This window comes from Oncorhynchus gorbuscha, linkage group LG23 (assembly GCF_021184085.1).
Source record: "Oncorhynchus gorbuscha isolate QuinsamMale2020 ecotype Even-year linkage group LG23, OgorEven_v1.0, whole genome shotgun sequence".
NCBI classification, from domain to species: domain Eukaryota; kingdom Metazoa; phylum Chordata; class Actinopteri; order Salmoniformes; family Salmonidae; genus Oncorhynchus; species Oncorhynchus gorbuscha.
In genome coordinates, this window is record NC_060195.1 from 44,269,538 (window position 1) to 44,286,149 (window position 16,612).

The 16,612-nt window shown below is 39.8% G+C and overlaps 2 protein-coding genes across 2 annotated transcripts; one reads left to right on the forward strand and one right to left on the reverse strand.

Annotated features, from left to right (window-relative positions):
- Nucleotides 1-738: 738 nt before the first annotated feature.
- LOC124011165 (mitochondrial import inner membrane translocase subunit Tim8 A) lies at nt 739-2,176 on the reverse strand. The gene is made up of 2 exons (XM_046324239.1): nt 1,973-2,176; nt 739-1,590 (listed from the first exon to the last, which is right to left on the reverse strand). Exons 1-2 carry the CDS (start codon nt 2,087-2,089, stop codon nt 1,429-1,431), a joined length of 279 nt encoding a protein of 92 aa, XP_046180195.1. The 5' UTR covers nt 2,090-2,176; the 3' UTR covers nt 739-1,428.
- A 7,744-nt stretch (nt 2,177-9,920) lies between these two features.
- Nucleotides 9,921-14,379, forward strand: LOC124010956 (60S ribosomal protein L36a-like). The gene is made up of 5 exons (XM_046323792.1): nt 9,921-10,004; nt 10,701-10,806; nt 10,888-10,955; nt 13,626-13,748; nt 14,297-14,379. The coding sequence occupies exons 1-5, from the start codon at nt 9,936-9,938 to the stop codon at nt 14,315-14,317; spliced, it is 387 nt and encodes a 128-aa protein (XP_046179748.1). The 5' UTR covers nt 9,921-9,935; the 3' UTR covers nt 14,318-14,379.
- Nucleotides 14,380-16,612: the final 2,233 nt, after the last annotated feature.

Below are 16,612 nucleotides of genomic sequence, written 5' to 3' on the forward strand. Positions count from 1 at the left end.
AAGCTGAAATAAATCACTTATTATTCTGACATTTCACATTCTTAAAATAAAGTGGTGATTCTAACTGACCTAAGACAGGGAATTTTTACTAGGATTAAATGTCAGGAATCGTGAAACTGAGTTTAAATGTATTTGTCTAAGGTGTATGTAAACTTCCGACTTCAACTGTATGTCGTGCTATGAATGAGTTAAAGGTACACACTTTAAAATATGAAGTCACGGAGTGTGATCAAATTGAATGTATTGATATTAGTTTTTAGATCAAATAGTTTACCTAACTGCCTTCTGTTTTTCAGACTTATTGATAGGCCTATTGGTCTCATTCCTGGATTTTAATGTCTTTAAAAATGCTACAAGACCTACTGTGAATCAAGGCAATGCAGCGTTTACCTTAGTGTAGGCAGTTAAATCATCTGTGTTTCATACAAGAAGTTACTGGTTGTGTGAAGATTGAACAAAATCTGACTAACAAGTTACTGTAATACCTCAATTGTATTATTTCACTGATCATGGATATGAATCAGTATTAACTGAGGCTCTTTCCTAGACCAACACTTTTGAAATGCATTCCTACCGCATGTGCCATACTAACTATTGTATTTCTTAATAATTTATTTGGAAAATACTGTTGATTCTTTAGTTGAGTATGTGAATAAACAATTATCTTCAACCTTTTACGCAGCAATACCCTAATACTGGGACCACATTGTATTCAAGTCATGGCCAACGATGACAAAGTAGGCAATATATTTGTTTATTGCAAATATACAACGGAACACTTGTTTCAGCTATAGATTATGCCCTTTTCCCAACAAGACATTGTTCGTACTCTGACTTGATACTGAATGCAGTGAGTTCCAGTGGCTTTCCGAGGCGGTGGCGAATTGACTGTCCCATTTATTTGGCCCTTCTCTTTAAATGCCCCAGGACACAACCTCAACAGCTGGTCAAGATTTTTATCAAATCAAACGAATGAAAGATCTCCCATCTCAGTTATCATGATATGATCAACATGTGACAGGCTCTTTCATTCAATTTACAACAGTTTCAGAAAAACAATATGAAGATATTTGCTAATAACCAAATAATAGCCGGAAACTCGGAAGTGTACAACTTGCTAATTTGTTGAACGCGGAACGTATTAATACAACCAGTTAGCGTGTCGGAAATGTGAGTTTCCTAGGTCTGACTAGCACGTGAACGTGGAATTAATCTTGTGTCCTGCTCGGTGAGAGAAATTGGCCAAGACTCTATTTGTCTCGGTGACATGATGCAAGGTGCAAAACCAAGGAACTTTTATCAAAACGCCATGTTTCTACCCCACCCTGGTTTTTGGACAGTATTCTCACTGCACCACATAGAAAGCTGGTATTGCTGTAAGCCACATCTTGATTGTCAGTCCATCCAGTCGAGGAGGTTGTTGCTAGACTATTCAGACATGGATTCTGAGAAGGAGCCCTTACTCCTCTGTGTCTGCTCCAATCTGTTCAGGATGAATTGGCTAGTGTCAATGAAGCGCTCTACACAGTTCACAAAGCAGATCTCTGTCCGGGAATCCAGCTTTGGCCCAGGTTTGTCCATGCATTTCTCCTGTGGAGAACCAGAGGAGACAGGTGTTCAATCATTGGTTGGATCACGTCATTGCATGGAGTGGAGGGCATTGCATCAGGCATGAATAACTTAACATTTAAACACCTTTTTTATGGCTAGTGTTATCTGGAATCCTTGGTGCGTCCCTACCCTAACCGATTGAAATTTCAACTTTAATGGGGTGACGTCAGAGTTGGGACGTCCAGAGGATGCTGTAACAAACCGGCATGACCAACTAGCTAGCTATTAAACACAAACTAGCTAGTACAATTAAGGAGTCTACATGCCCATTGTACTATTGGCTAACTGTCTATGCATTCATTCAATTGATGTTCAAGTAGCTAGCTAGCTTGCTAGATATCATTGCGGAAACGTTTCTTACCCAACACACTTCAGTCATCTGATGAACCAACTGCTGAAACCTTTGTTTTTGGGACTCGATTTCGATGAATTGCTGAAGTTGAGGGTCTGCTGTTGCTCCTTGGTTCTCCATGTTCATGCAGAAATCGCTTATAAATTGAACAGAGATATTCACAGACCTTCACGTGTGTGGATAGGCTAGGCGCATCACAGGAAACGGAAGAGAGCTCGACCAATCAGAAAGTACGCCCCTAATAACAGCACATTTCATTGGATTTGGGTCCAACAAAAATGACGTGCTAAATACATTTGATCAACTTCCTCTCAGAGATACCGAGTCTCCCTTCCTGACTATCCTTATTAATGCCATGTGCAAAATGTTTCTCTGAGATAGAGGCTCAGACAATGCAAGGTAGGCTACTGTTCTTTCTCAATAGTTTTATAAAACCACATAACTACATTTTCAGTTGATAAAATGTATTTCTACTTAGCATACATTTCAGTGGATAGACAGTAAATAAATATGAAATCTTACAGAAATAGATAGGACTATATAATATATTTAATTGAAAGCAATTTACCAATGATAGTAACAAAGGAAAACATAATAAATAAATAAATAAATAAATAAATAAGGAAAAACATTTCATATCTAGCATGTTCTCAATTACCAACAGTTACATTCCTCAAATAAGATTTTATTTAACTACTGGAGTTTGTCATAAGAGTCCCATGTTCAACCATAACGCATCTCTCAGCTCTCTCACAGGAATTCTTTAAGTTTAAGTTTCATCTACTTCTCCAATGTATGATGTCCAGAATGGATTCGGCCCTGAGTTGATGAAGACTTCAGTCTTTTCTGCATGAGGAAGTGTATCTGCCAGAGGGGTGAGTCTGTGAACTGTGTTTCAATCAGAATATGGTGGTTGGATCTACTGGAGCTCGAAGAGCAAGTCCTGAACAGTCACCGACAGCTCCTGAAAGGTGGGTCTCTCGTCCGCCTTCTGCCAGTCAACGCAAGAGGAGATACAATACATGAGGGTGGGGCAAACAATTAGATTACAAGTTGTCAAGCTGACATGTATGTCCATTTCTCTGACCATTATCTTTGACCCCCACTTAGCTAGCCTTATCCCAGAACGGTGCTGTTTGGCTTGACAATGACCATAAAAGTTGGAAAGACAGAATACACAGATCTGGGACCAGGCATTATTCTGTATACTGTACGTACATCCAGCCAACAGCTGGTCTGGATGGTGAAGACTCTGTCATTGGCCAAATGGGGGCGATAGAGGCGATAGCCTCTTGAAACCTTATCCACTATCTCATTGTTGTTTAACCGTTCGTAGTGCAGTTTTCCCAAGGTGTAGACCTCCCACATTAAGACCCCTATGGAGAGCAAGTTAACCTTGTCAATATGTATTAAATTATCATCATCGGAATGAAATAGTTTGTGAATAAAGGCTGGATAGGTGTAGCCTGTTCCCAGATCTGTCTGCTCTAGCCAACTCCCATGTTGGGAAAGTTCAACCAGCGAAACAAGAGATAACATATTTGGGTGTTTTGAGAACAATGCAACTCAGGAAAACCCTGGGGGTATTAATCTCATGAGACACTTTTTATTTCGTTTATTTCAAAAATAGATTTTATTAAATTGATGGAAGGGAGGAGGGGTCACAAATAATTAAAGTGGCCTCCCTGTGAACAGAAGTTGTTTGTTTTGACTATTATAAATAAAATAAAAATGTCCTGGTATAGTAACGTTAGATGGAAAGACAGAGGTAGAGTATAGTAGATATTGTGGAGGGCTTTCTGAGTTTATGGAAACAGATGTAGATTAGTGAAGGTTAACAAAGGAAAGTAAGTCAATTGGAAAGTAAGAATTTTGAATTTGGATTGATTAAGAATTGGCTGAGGTATTTTATAGATTTGGCGCGTTACTGGTTAATCTTAAAATAATAGCCGTTTAGTAAGTGTGAAGCAGAAAGGGAATATCCAGCAGAGATTGGTATTAAAAATATAGAGTAATATTGTTAGGGTAGACTACAATGTAAACATTGCCTTCTAGTAAGGTGAGAATAATCATGCTTTGGTTTATTTTATTTTCTAAACCTTGCGATGGGTGACAGTGACAAAGACATTGATAAGGAGGGTTGATGTCAACTTAATGAGTGTTGACAGTATGTGAATGGTAATGTTATTCATGTTTTTTTTCATAGCACTCTTATGATGCAATACCTTAGTAATTTGAAAAGCTGAGGTTTTAATACAAGGTTAAATGATGAGTAGAGTGATTGAGCTTTGAGAAAAAGATTAGCTGCGGTTGAAAGCAAGCGGGCAATGGGACGTTTGAAGTAGAAGTATGAGAAACGTTATTTGACCGTTTCTGATTATTGTTGCTTGGTTTTGTAGTTTAGGTAACACCAGTGAATTTGTCAAATTATTGTTTCCATTACATGGAACAGTGTCCAGCAATTAAAGTAGATTGAAATGAGTATTGATTATTAAACTGATGAGAAAGCACCAACTTTTTGAAGGTTCTACATTTGTTAAACAACAGGTTTATATTTTTACTAAATTAATGCAACAGGTTGCAATATTTAGATTACTGGAAAGGGGTTACGGGTTTGTTTATTTTATTAGAAGGTGTTGTTTCTGGTCTCCCGAGTGGCACAGTGATCTAAGGCACTGCATTGCAGTGCTAGCTGTGCCACTAGAGATTCTGGGTTTGAGTCCACTGTATGATATTCATATTTTAATATATATATACCCTATATAAAGGAAGAGGAGGTTAGGCCTAACCCCTTTGAGATATGCCGGTGGCATGCTATGACACCGACATGCATTTCTTTATTGGCTACACTGATATAGACTTACAGAAGGAGGGTAATTCGTACATTTTTTATCCAAATATTTTGTATAAAGACAAGCATTATATTGTTAGATTATAGGAGTAACTCTGGTAGGCCTGAAACAGTCTTCCTCGCCTCAAGTTCAACTGTCAGTCAGTTGGAGCCCCAGGGCGCACTGCCTTCTTATCAAAGAGATCGTGCCTGCAGTAGCTTAAGCTTAATAATAGCCACACCATACCAAACCTTCATAAAAGCTTCTAAACTTTATTAGGGTAATATCAAAAGTACGTCAAGCCATTGTTTATAGGGTAAATACGAGCAGAAGAACAAATGTAACCCCCCCTCACCCCCCAAAACAACGCACTACCCTCCCCTATGACCAAACACACAAGCCTCCCCAAAGTAACAAAAAAACAACTGCTAGACAACCCTCACCCCCAGTAAATTTCTATCTGTCCCTAATAGAACCAATTGTACATTGTCATGCAGTGACAGAATGATAATTGAGATAATGCAAATCATTCATGATTAAGTTGGGCAAACATTTTATTAAACATATTGTTCTAGGCCTACTTCATCCACATCCTCACCTGCATCCCTAATCCCTACCTGTAGTCTACCCGCCTCTGGTGTAATGCATGTCCACCTCTCACTCTATCAGTCTTGCTTTGACATCTTTCTCAATTAAAATGAGATATTCTAACAGATCAATCTTGCTGGTAAAACGTCATTAAATATTGCTAAGTTACTTAGCTATAGTGTGTATGTAGGGCTTTTGAAAATATACAATAATCACACAGATCGTGCAACTACTGCATAGGCAACACGATAATACCAGACAGAGCCGATTTGTTGGCTACTATGTTGAAATCAATATTCTCAGAGCCACCTTGTTGATACAATGCTTCAATTTTCACAGAATGTTTCCCTTCACTGGCAAGTAATGCAGACACGGAAAACCAAACATTTGTGGGACGCGCACGAGAAAATGTTGGTGGGAAGCGCAGGAGACAATAACACTGCCATAGTACACTGTATGCACCATTCCACAAGGGTGGCTTCCTATAGCACAGTGCATTTGGAAAGTATTCAGACCCCTTGAGTTTTTCCACATTTTGTTACATTACAGCCTTATTCTAAAATTGATGACATCATTTTTCTCATTAATCTACACACAATGCCCCATAATGACAAAGCAAAAACTGGTTTTCAGAAATGTTAGCAAATGTATTAAAAATAAAAACAGAAATACCTTGTTCACATAATTATTCAGACCCTTTGCTCTGAGACTCAAAAATAAGCTCAGGTGCATCCTGTTTCCATTGATCATCTTTGGGATATTTCTACAACTTGATTAGAGTCCACATGTGGTAAATTAAATTGATTTGAAAATGTATACACCTGTCTGTATAAGGTCCCACAGTTGACAGTGCATGTCAGAGAAAAAACCAAGCCATGAGGTCAAAGGAATTGTCCGTAGAGCTCAGGATTGTTTCCAGGCACAGATCTGGGGAATGGTACCAAAACATTTCTGCAACAATGAAGGTCCCCAAGAACAGTCGACTCCATCATTCTTAAATGGAAGAAGTTTGGAGCCACCAAGACTCTTCCTAAAGCTGTCTTCCAGGCCAAATTGAGCAATCGAGGAGAAGACCCTTTGTCAGGGAGGTGAGGGCTTTGGTCTCCAGAACTCCACCAATCAGGCCTTTATGGTAGAGAGGCCAGACGGAAGCCACTCAGACCATGAGAAACAAGATTCCCTGGTCTGATGAAACCAAGATTGAACTCTTTGGCCTGAACGTCACGTCTGTAGGAAACTTGGCACCATCCATATGGTGAAGCATGGTGGTGGCAGCATCATGATGTGGGGATGTTTTTCAGCGGCAGAGAATGGGAGACTAGTCAGGATCGGGGGAAATATGAAGGGAGCAAAGTACAGAGAGATCCTTGATGAAAACCTGCTCCAGATAGCTCAGGACCTCTGACTGGGGCGAATGTTCACCTTCCAACAGGATAATGACCCTAAGCACATAGCCAACACAACACAGGAGTGTTGTAACCAAAAAATTTAGTAACCAAAAAAGTGTTAAATAAATAAAAATATACACAATAGATCTGGTAAAAGAGAATACAAAGAAAAAAAACGTTATTTTTTATTTTTTTGTACTATAATTTGAAATGCAAGAGAAAGACTATAATGTATTATTCCAACCCAGGTGCAATATTGGTTTTGGCCACTAGGTGGCAGCAGTTTATGTGCAAAGTTTTAGACTGATCCAATGAACCATTGTATTTTCTGTTCAAAATGTTGTATCAAGACTGCCCAAATGTACCTAATTTGTTTATTAATAACTTTTCATGTTCAAAATTGTGCACTCTCCTCAAACAATAGAATAGGATTCTATTACTGTTATAGGTACTGTAAATTGGACAGTGCAGTTGGATTAACAAGAATTGAAGCTTTCTGCCAATTTCAGATATGTCTATGTCCTGGGAAATGTTCTTGTTACTTACAACCTCATGCTAATCGCATTAGCCTACGTTAGCTCAACCATCCTGTGGACGTGACACAGATCCCAAATAAGTTTTTAATGTAATGATGGACTGTCATTTATCTTTGCTTATTTGAGCTGTTCTTGGCAATCTTCTGTATAACACCTCTAACTTGTAACAACACAACTGATAGGCTCAAACGCATTAAGAAGGAAAGAAATTCTACAAATTCACTTTTAACAAGGCACACCGGTTAATTGAAATGCATTCCAGGTGACTACCTCATGAAGCTGGTTGAGCGAATGCCAAGAGTGTGCAAACCTGTCATCAACGCAATGTGTGGCTACTTTGAAGAATGTCAAATATAAAATATATTTTGATTTATTTAACTTTTTTGGTTACTACATGATTCCATATGTGTTATTTCATAGTTTTGATGTCTTCACTATTATTCTAAAATGTAGAAAATAGTAAAAATAAATACAAATCCTTGAATGATTAGGTGTGTCCAAACTTTTGAATGGTACTGTATAAATAAATGTATGTGGACATTTATTGTGGACACCCCTTCAAATGAGTGGATTCAGCTATTTCAGCCACACAACTTCCTGACAGGTGTATAAAATTGAGCACACGGCCATACAATCTCCATAGACAAAGATAGGCTGTAGAATGGCCTTACTGAAGAGCTCAGTGGTTTTCAACGTGGCAACGTCATAAGGATGCCACCTTTCCAACAGGTCAGTTTGTCCAATTTCTGCCCTCCTAGAGCTTCCCCGGTCAACTGTAAGTGCTGTTATTGTGAAGTGGAAACATGTAGGAGCAACAACGGCTCAGCCACTAAGTGGCACACAAGCTCACAGAGCGGGACCGCTGAGTGCTGAAGTGCATAGCAGGTAAAAATTGCCTGTCCTCGGTTGAAGTGAGAGATCCAAACTGCCTCTGGTAGCAATGCCAGCACAATAACTATTGGACAGGAGCTTCATGAAATGGGTTTCAATGGCCGAGCAGCCGCACACAACCCTAAGATCACCACGTGCAATGCCAAGTGTCGGCAGGAGTGGTATAAAGCTCGTCACCATTGAACTCCAGAGCGGAAAAGCGTTCTCTGGAGTGATGAATCATGCCTCACCATCTGGCAGCCCGGCGGATGAATCTGGAATTGGTGGCGGATGCCAGGAGAATGCTACGTGCCCCAATGCATAGTGCCAACTGTAAACTTTGGTGGAGGAGGAATAATGGTCTGGAAGCAAGTCCCCACAGCAATGTTCCAACATCTCGTGGAAAACCTTCCCAGAAGAGTGGAGGCTGTTATAGCAGCAAAGTGGGGGGACCAAATCCATGCCCATGATTTTGGAATGAGATGTTTACGAGCACGTGTCCACATACTTTTGGTCATGTGGTGTACCTTAATAGAAAGTGACTCAAGTAAAAGTCCCCCAGTAAAATGCTACTTGAGTAAAAGTCTAAACGTATTTGGGTTTTAAAATAGGCCTAGTTAAGTTTCACACGTAAATGTGTAAATCCTTTAAAATTCCTTATACTAAGCAAACCAGACCACAAACTTGTCTTGTTATTATTTTTACATTTATGGATAGCCAGGGGCACAGTCCAACACTTTGACATAATTTACAAACAAGTGAGATCAGAGGCAATAGAGATGACCAGTGATCGTGTAGTAGACTATTGTAAATGATTTCATTTGTTTCTGAACAGACTTTGACAAATGTATTTCAATTCATCGGGGCTGTTGCAGCTCCTCCAGAACCCTTCTCGCAGGTTGCAACGAGAGGGAGAGAGATTGTAGAAAGTGAATCTCATTCTAGTTCTGTGAGAAATACAGGCGGGCTTCTCACGCAGCCTTGCTTTGGTCTCCAACATAGATTGCAAAATTGCACAAACCCTAAACCCGTCTCGGCTCAACCCGAATCAACTCAGAATATCAGGCCAGGGCTGAAATTCTACATTTTCACATTAACAAAAGAGAATTAACAAAGAGTCAACCAGAATGAATTTAGATTTTATAAAAAAAAATACATTGCAAAAAGTTAACATTATTTTTCATGCCATGAGGGGTACTGGATCCGGCCAAATCGGTTCCGGTGTTGTGCCAGACCCCCCTTCTAATTACCTTAATTGTGTGGCTAGAGTCAAATACCGTCTATAGAACAAAATTCACGTTAGGATAGGCAACCGAAATTAATAATAAATGTATGTGTGTTATATTAAACATAGAGGTGGCAGTAATCTGTTGGTAAACAATACACATTTCAGAAAAACTTTGGCTGAATTAGTATCCTTACATTTAAAAAAATACCAGTCGAATAAGACATGGGAGAGATTACGAATTTTGGCAAAGAGATGTATTTATAGACTAATACAAAATCAGTAGCGGATTTAAGTACGGGCGACATGGGCAACCACTCAGGGCGGCATCTTGCCGGGGACGACACCGGGAGATTTTTGGCACAACATCGGAACGAAACAGTCCAAAACAGAGAGGTGCCAGATCCCGTGCTGTATATTGAGGCTTTGTACTGAAGGCCTATTTATGTCATATATAGTATTTGGTTCTATTCCACACTCCCAAACATAAGGTGGCAGTGTTCAAAATTACGACCTATACTTCTGCATCAGCCAATGGTCTTTACGAAGGAGTGCTACCGGCTTCGTTCTTCCTTTTTTCGTCTGGATCGGGCCGTCACAATGGTATGAAACTTCACCATGAATACGCTTAAAACATCTAATGTAATCTTTGAAATATACCTGCACTAGCTACGTTCTAAAGTGCCTAATGTGTGAACGCAATGGTTAGGGACACATTTAGCCCATTATTAGTGATTGTATCTGTATATCCCAATATAGTTGCCTATAACAAAATTCGAGCGAATGATTACATCGGTGATATCGCTAACTACATGGAACATGAAATCGCCCACGTTATTGTATTTTTGGCAACATAATTATGTTGGTATTGCCATTTTAGATGTGCATCATTGCTAAGTACTTGTTACCGTTTTTAAACGTAGCAAATGTACTATAGGCTGGTCTTCAAGTAGCTAAGTGGTGCACGTTAAGGAGACAATGGTGTCTCTACGTTACCTTCTAGAGCCAGTCGGTCACCAAACCGATTGTTGGTAGACTTGATTATATAACTTTGTGGCAGAAAGTATGCACATGTAACTAGTATTTTGAACAAAAATGCCACATAGATGGGAAAAGGCTCTTGTCTGGGTAGCAGCTCCTTAGGTTTAATGGTAGTGACCTGACCACCATACTGGATATCTGTTTTGATGCCCAGTGTTCAGTGAATAAATACGAATACAGAGGTACTGTAAATGACAATGTACCATACTACTGCACTGTCGGTGTACATGTTTCTAAATTAATATTTGTGTGATTAAGGTGAATGTACCAAAGACGCGCAGGACCTACTGCAAGAAGTGCAAGAGGCACCAGCTTCACAAAGTTACCCAGTACAAGAAGGGAAAGGATTCCCTCTATGCACAAGGTGAGTTTGTCTCAAAATGAGCATTGGCAGGTAGCATGGACCGCAATGTGTTCCAAGATGAATAACTGATATGTGTTTTAGGTAAGAGGAGATATGACAGAAAGCAGTCCGGTTACGGTGGACAGACCAAGCCTATTTTCCGCAAAAAGGTGAGTTTGTGAAGCTTTGTGTGCACTGGAAACATTACCAAAGGGTACCTTATCAGTTAACACTTTTCCTTGAGTAACCAACAGTACAGTTGTGTTGTCGTGGACAACCACAAGTGTGGGTCTGGGGCAACCTAACTGTACTTTAATGGTTACTCAAGGAAAGGAATTGAACCACTGGTATAAGGTACCCTACAATGTATCCAATAATGTATACTACAAATGTAGGCTGTGCAGGCCATTGTCAGCAAGCCTTGGACTGTAGTGACTTTGTCCTTTCCTAAAGTGTCCGCTAAAGATAATTGAGATGGTTTGAGGCTGTTTCTCCTCCATGGCAAGGTAAACCTCAGACAACTTAATGAATGCTTCTGTTTTTTTCCTTTACTTTTACACACACACTACCGTTCAAAAGTTTGGGGTCACTTAGAAATGTCCTTGTTTTTGAAAGAAAAACACTTTTTTTTGTCCATTTTAAAATAACATCAAATTGATCAGAAATACAGTGAAGACATTGCTAATGTTGTAAATGACTATTGTAGCTGGAAATGGCTGATTTAAAAAAATATATATATATCTACATAGGTGTACAAGAGGCCCATTATCAGCAACCATCACTCCTTAATCTTTTCCTTTTATTGGCCAGTCTTAGATATGGCTTGTTCTTTGCAACTCTGCCAAGAAGGCCAACATCCCGGAGTCGCATCTTCACTGTTGCTGTTAAGACTGGTGTTTTGCGGGTACTATTTAATGAACCTCTTAGTACGTAAATCCCTCTAGTGGGGATTTGACAACATCCGGTGAAATCGGAGCATGCCAAATTCAAAATACAAAATCGTAATATTAAACATGAATGAAAATACAAGTGTCCTACATTGTTTCAAAGCTTAACTTCTTAATCCAGCTGCTTTGTCAGATTTCAAAAAGGCTTTACGGCGAAAGCATATCATGCGATTATCTGAGGAAAGCGCCCACATACTAAAGCGTTAAACATTTTCCAAACAAGCAGAGGCATCACGAAAGTCAGAAATAGCGATAAAATAAATCATTTACCTTTGAAGATCTTCCTCTGTTTGCAATTCCAAGGGTCCCAGCTACATCACAAATAGTCCTTTTGTTTGAAAAAGTCCTTTATATCCCCAAAAAGTCAGTTTAGTTGGCGTGCTTGATTCAGTAATCCACCAGTTTCCCTCACTCAAAATGCATACAAATTAATCTCAAAAGTTACCAATAAACAAGTCAAACAACGTTTCTAATCAATCCTCAGGTACTCTAATATGTAAATAAACAATCAAATTGAAGACGGAGAATAGTATGTTCATTACTGGAGATAAATAACAAAGTGCGCACACTCATCCACGCATGTCACAATACTACAGCCAAAATGGGAGCCACCTAGAAAAACTATAAATGTTTTGCTCATTTTTCAAAAAACATGCCTGAAATTCTTTCTTAAGGCTTGACTTTTAGTGGAAGCCCTAGGAACTGCAATCTGGGAGGTATTTCTTTGATTTTCCCATTAACAAGGATTTGGATGGGCTGACACCTAAAAGGAAAAATTCCGGATGTATTCTCCTCGGGTTTTCTCCTGCCATATCAGTTCTGTTATACTCACATACATTATCTTAACAGTTTTAGAAAACGTCAGAGGGTTTTCTATCCAATACTACCAATTATATGCAAATCCGAGCTTCTGGGCCTGAGTAACAGGCAGTTTACTTTGGGCACGTCAGTCATCCGAAATACCGAATACTGCCACTGGCCCTCAAGAAGTTAATGAAGCTGCCAGTTGAGGACTTGTGAGGCGTCTGTTTCTCAAACTAGACAATCGTATGTACTTGTCCTCTTGCTCCTCTTTCTTTTCTGGTTAGAGCCAGTTTGCGCTGTTCTGTGAAGGGAAGTAATGGAGATCTTCAGTTTCTTCGCAATTTATTGCATGGAATAGCCATCATTTCTCAGAACAAGAATAGACTGATGGAGTTTCAGAAGAAAGTACATTTTTTTCTGGCCATTTCGAGCCTGTAATCGAACCCACAAATGCTGATGTTCCAGATACTCAACTAGTCTAAATAAGGTCTGTTTTTATTACTTCTTTAATCAGAACAACAATTTTCAGCTGTGCTAACATAATTGCAAAAGGGTTTTCTAATGATTAATTAGCCTTTTAAAACAATCTTGGATTAGCTAACACAACGTGCCATTGGAACACAGGAGTGATGGTTGCTGATAACAGGCCTCTGTACGCCTTTGTAGGTATTCCACAAAAAATCTGCAGTTTCCAGCTACAATAGTCATTTATAACATTAACAATGTCTACACTGTATTTCTGACCAATTTTATGTTATTTTAATGGACAAAAACGTGGACATTTCTAAGTGACCCCAAACTTTTGAACGGTAGTGTACTTAAAGTATTGTCTGAACCTTTTTTTTTTTACAGCTTTTTAACATTTTTATTTTACTGTTTGTGGGTACTACTTTAAGTGTACACTCGCACACTCCCCCTCATGGATTTTAATGGAATGGCCACTTCACCAATCCGATGGTTTTAAATGCATGACGGGGAGTGAACGAGTACACATTTAAGGGTAGAGAATCAAAATGCAGCCACTGCCATGTCATGTGTGCATGAATCCTGGATTATTTTCTACATTTTTTACATGGATTCTCTCCTCAGGCTAAGACAACAAAGAAGATTGTGTTAAGGCTGGAGTGCGTGGAGCCCAACTGCAGGGCCAAGAGAATGGTGCCCATCAAGAGATGCAAACACTTTGAGCTGGGAGGTGACAAGAAGAGAAAGGTAAGCAAGCACAAACTCTCATTCCAACTAAGTACTGAAACACTGCTTTTCCTGGCCTATGTTTATTCTGCTTCTGGAAAGGGTTGTGTTTTTGCTCCAGAACCATAAATAGCAGCGTGTATGGTTTGTGGACGTCAAATTTAATTTGATTTATTAATCAGTGACATTTGACATGTGGTTCAACTACTGATGATACACGTCTTTGCTCATTCACTTTTACATCGTTCATCTGCATAAGGTTTAGTCAATTCCAAATATACATGCTTCCTCAGAAGTCTTTGTGGTTAAGATACTGCCTAGAGAGGAATTGGCAATAGCACTCTGAAGGCCTTCACTGGCCAAACGTGTGCTACTCTGGAACGGTTTGCCTTTTATATATGCCCTAAAGAATGTTAACAAGTTCTAATTAATTTGTCCGATTTAAAGATGATTGGATTCGGAAGCAGTGTTTGTATTTTTCATTTTGGAAAGGTGAACGTGAATGATTAATTGTGCTGTTTGAATATCTATGCGCTGCCTTTTAAAACGTTTTCATTTTCTCCTTTCAGGGCCAGGTCATCCAGTTCTAGGCTGTGGTTCGATTCGTTGGGTGGACTTGTCACTTTTTTTCAATAAATGTATTGAAATTGTATCCGCTGCAATCTCTCCTTAACTGTTTCTTAGTGGTTAAAATGTGGCAATTAAAGATGGTGTGTATATAGATTAGAGGTAGGCCGATTAATTAGGGCCAATTTTTAAGTTTTCATAACAATCGGTAATCTGCCATTTTAGACTCTGATTACATTGCACTCCACAAGGAGACTGCGTGGCAGGCTTGACCACCTGTTACGCGAGTGCAGTAAGGAGCCACGGTAAGTTGCTAGCTATCATTAAACTTATCTTATAAAAAACAATCAATCTTAACATAATCACTAGTTAACTACACATGGTTGATGATATTACTAGTCTATCTATGTTGCAAATAATCATTGCGATATCTGTTAATTTATAATCATTCGACCTCTAATATAGATATGTAATTGGCCATCCAGGGAAATGTTTTGTTGCCATTAGAAACTTACAAATTGAATTTGTCACATGTTACAATGGCATCAACTGAAGTCTTTAACCCCTCCAGAAAACAAACTAAATAACCTTTCTAAAAGTGGTTACAGCAAGTTACAGTATATATTCACTCTGCTGAATAACCATGCCTGAATCATATCCTTATGCGCCGTCTTACCCCATCAGAACCCAAGATATTAAGTTAAACAGTTTGTTTTAAAGCTATACAGTCATTTTCATATGGATGCTCAGATCTTGTTACATTTACATTACATTTAAGTCATTTAGCAGACGCTCTTATCCAGAGTGACTTACAAATTGGTGCATTCACCTTATGACATCCAGTGGAACAGCCACTTTACAATAGTGCATCTACATATTTTAAGGGGGGTGAGAAGGATTACTTTATCCTATCCTAGGTATTCCTTAAAGAGGTGGGGTTTCAGGCCACGCCACCTGGTAGGAGCGACCTGTCAGGTAGGACGCAATCCAAGCGTGGGCCACGCCGGAGATGCCCAACTCGGAGAGGGTGGAGAGGAGGATCTGATGGTTCACAGTATCGAAGGCAGCCGATAGGTCTAGAAGGATGAGAGCAGAGGAGAGAGAGTTAGCTTTAGCGGTGCGGAGCGCCTCCGTGATACAGAGAAGAGCAGTCTCAGTTGAATGACTAGTCTTGAAACCTGACTGATTTGGATCAAGAAGGTCATTCTGAGAGAGATAGCGGGAGAGCTGACCAAGGACGGCACGTTCAAGAGTTTTGGAGAGAAAAGAAAGAAGGGATACTGGTCTGTAGTTGTTGACATCGGAGGGATCGAGTGTAGGTTTTTTTTGGATCAGAAGGGGTGCAACTCTCGCTCTCTTGAAGACGGAAGGGACGTAGCCAGCGGTCAGGGATAAGTTGATGAGCGAGGTGAGGTAAGGGAGAAGGTCTCCGGAAATGGTCTGGAGAAGAGAGGAGGGGATAGGGTCAAGCGGGCAGGTTGTTGGGCGGCCGGCCGTCACAAGACGCGAGATTTCATCTGGAGAGAGAGGGGAGAAAGAGGTCAGAGCACAGGGTAGGGCACTGTGAGCAGAACCAGCGGTGTCGTTTGACTTAGCAAACGAGGATCGGATGTCGTCGACCTTCTTTTCAAAATTGTTGACGAAGTCATCTGCAGAGAGGGGGGGGAGGGGGAGGAGGATTCAGGAGGGAGGAGAAGGTGGCAAAGAGCTTCCTAGGGTTAGAGGCAGATGCTTGGAATTTAGAGTGGTAGAAAGTGTGTCCATATCCTGGAGTTTTTTGAGATTTTTTGAGATTTGAATTCCAGATTCATATCAAGACACTGTTATACCAATGAAATAACATGTTTTACTATCAGGTATAATTGTTGCTGTTATTTGATATCTGAACATTCAGGCAGGTGTTAGCCAGCCAGCAGATCTCCCTTTTTGTGACCAGAACAATTGGAATACAGGACATGGACAATTTACTAACTCATCCCGTACTTTATTTACTTAATTTTTCATTTAAAGTAGCTTTTTTAAACTCGGACTTGAGGTTCAATCTTTCCTAGGGCAGGGATTCCAACAAATAACCTATTCAAGAGGGCGTATACATGTCTCTTTAGCAAGTAAACACCAACTAGAATAACAACAAAAAAAGGCAATGTAACTTCAGCTGCATTTACACAGGCACCCCGATTCTGATATTTTCTCAATTGACCAGTTGGATCAGCTCTGAAAAAGATCTGTGATGACTAATTAGTTTGGAAATGGAACAATTAGGCTGCTTATGTAAACGCAGCCTTTCTGTGCCTGTGAGTTAGTGCTGAGCCAGGGCC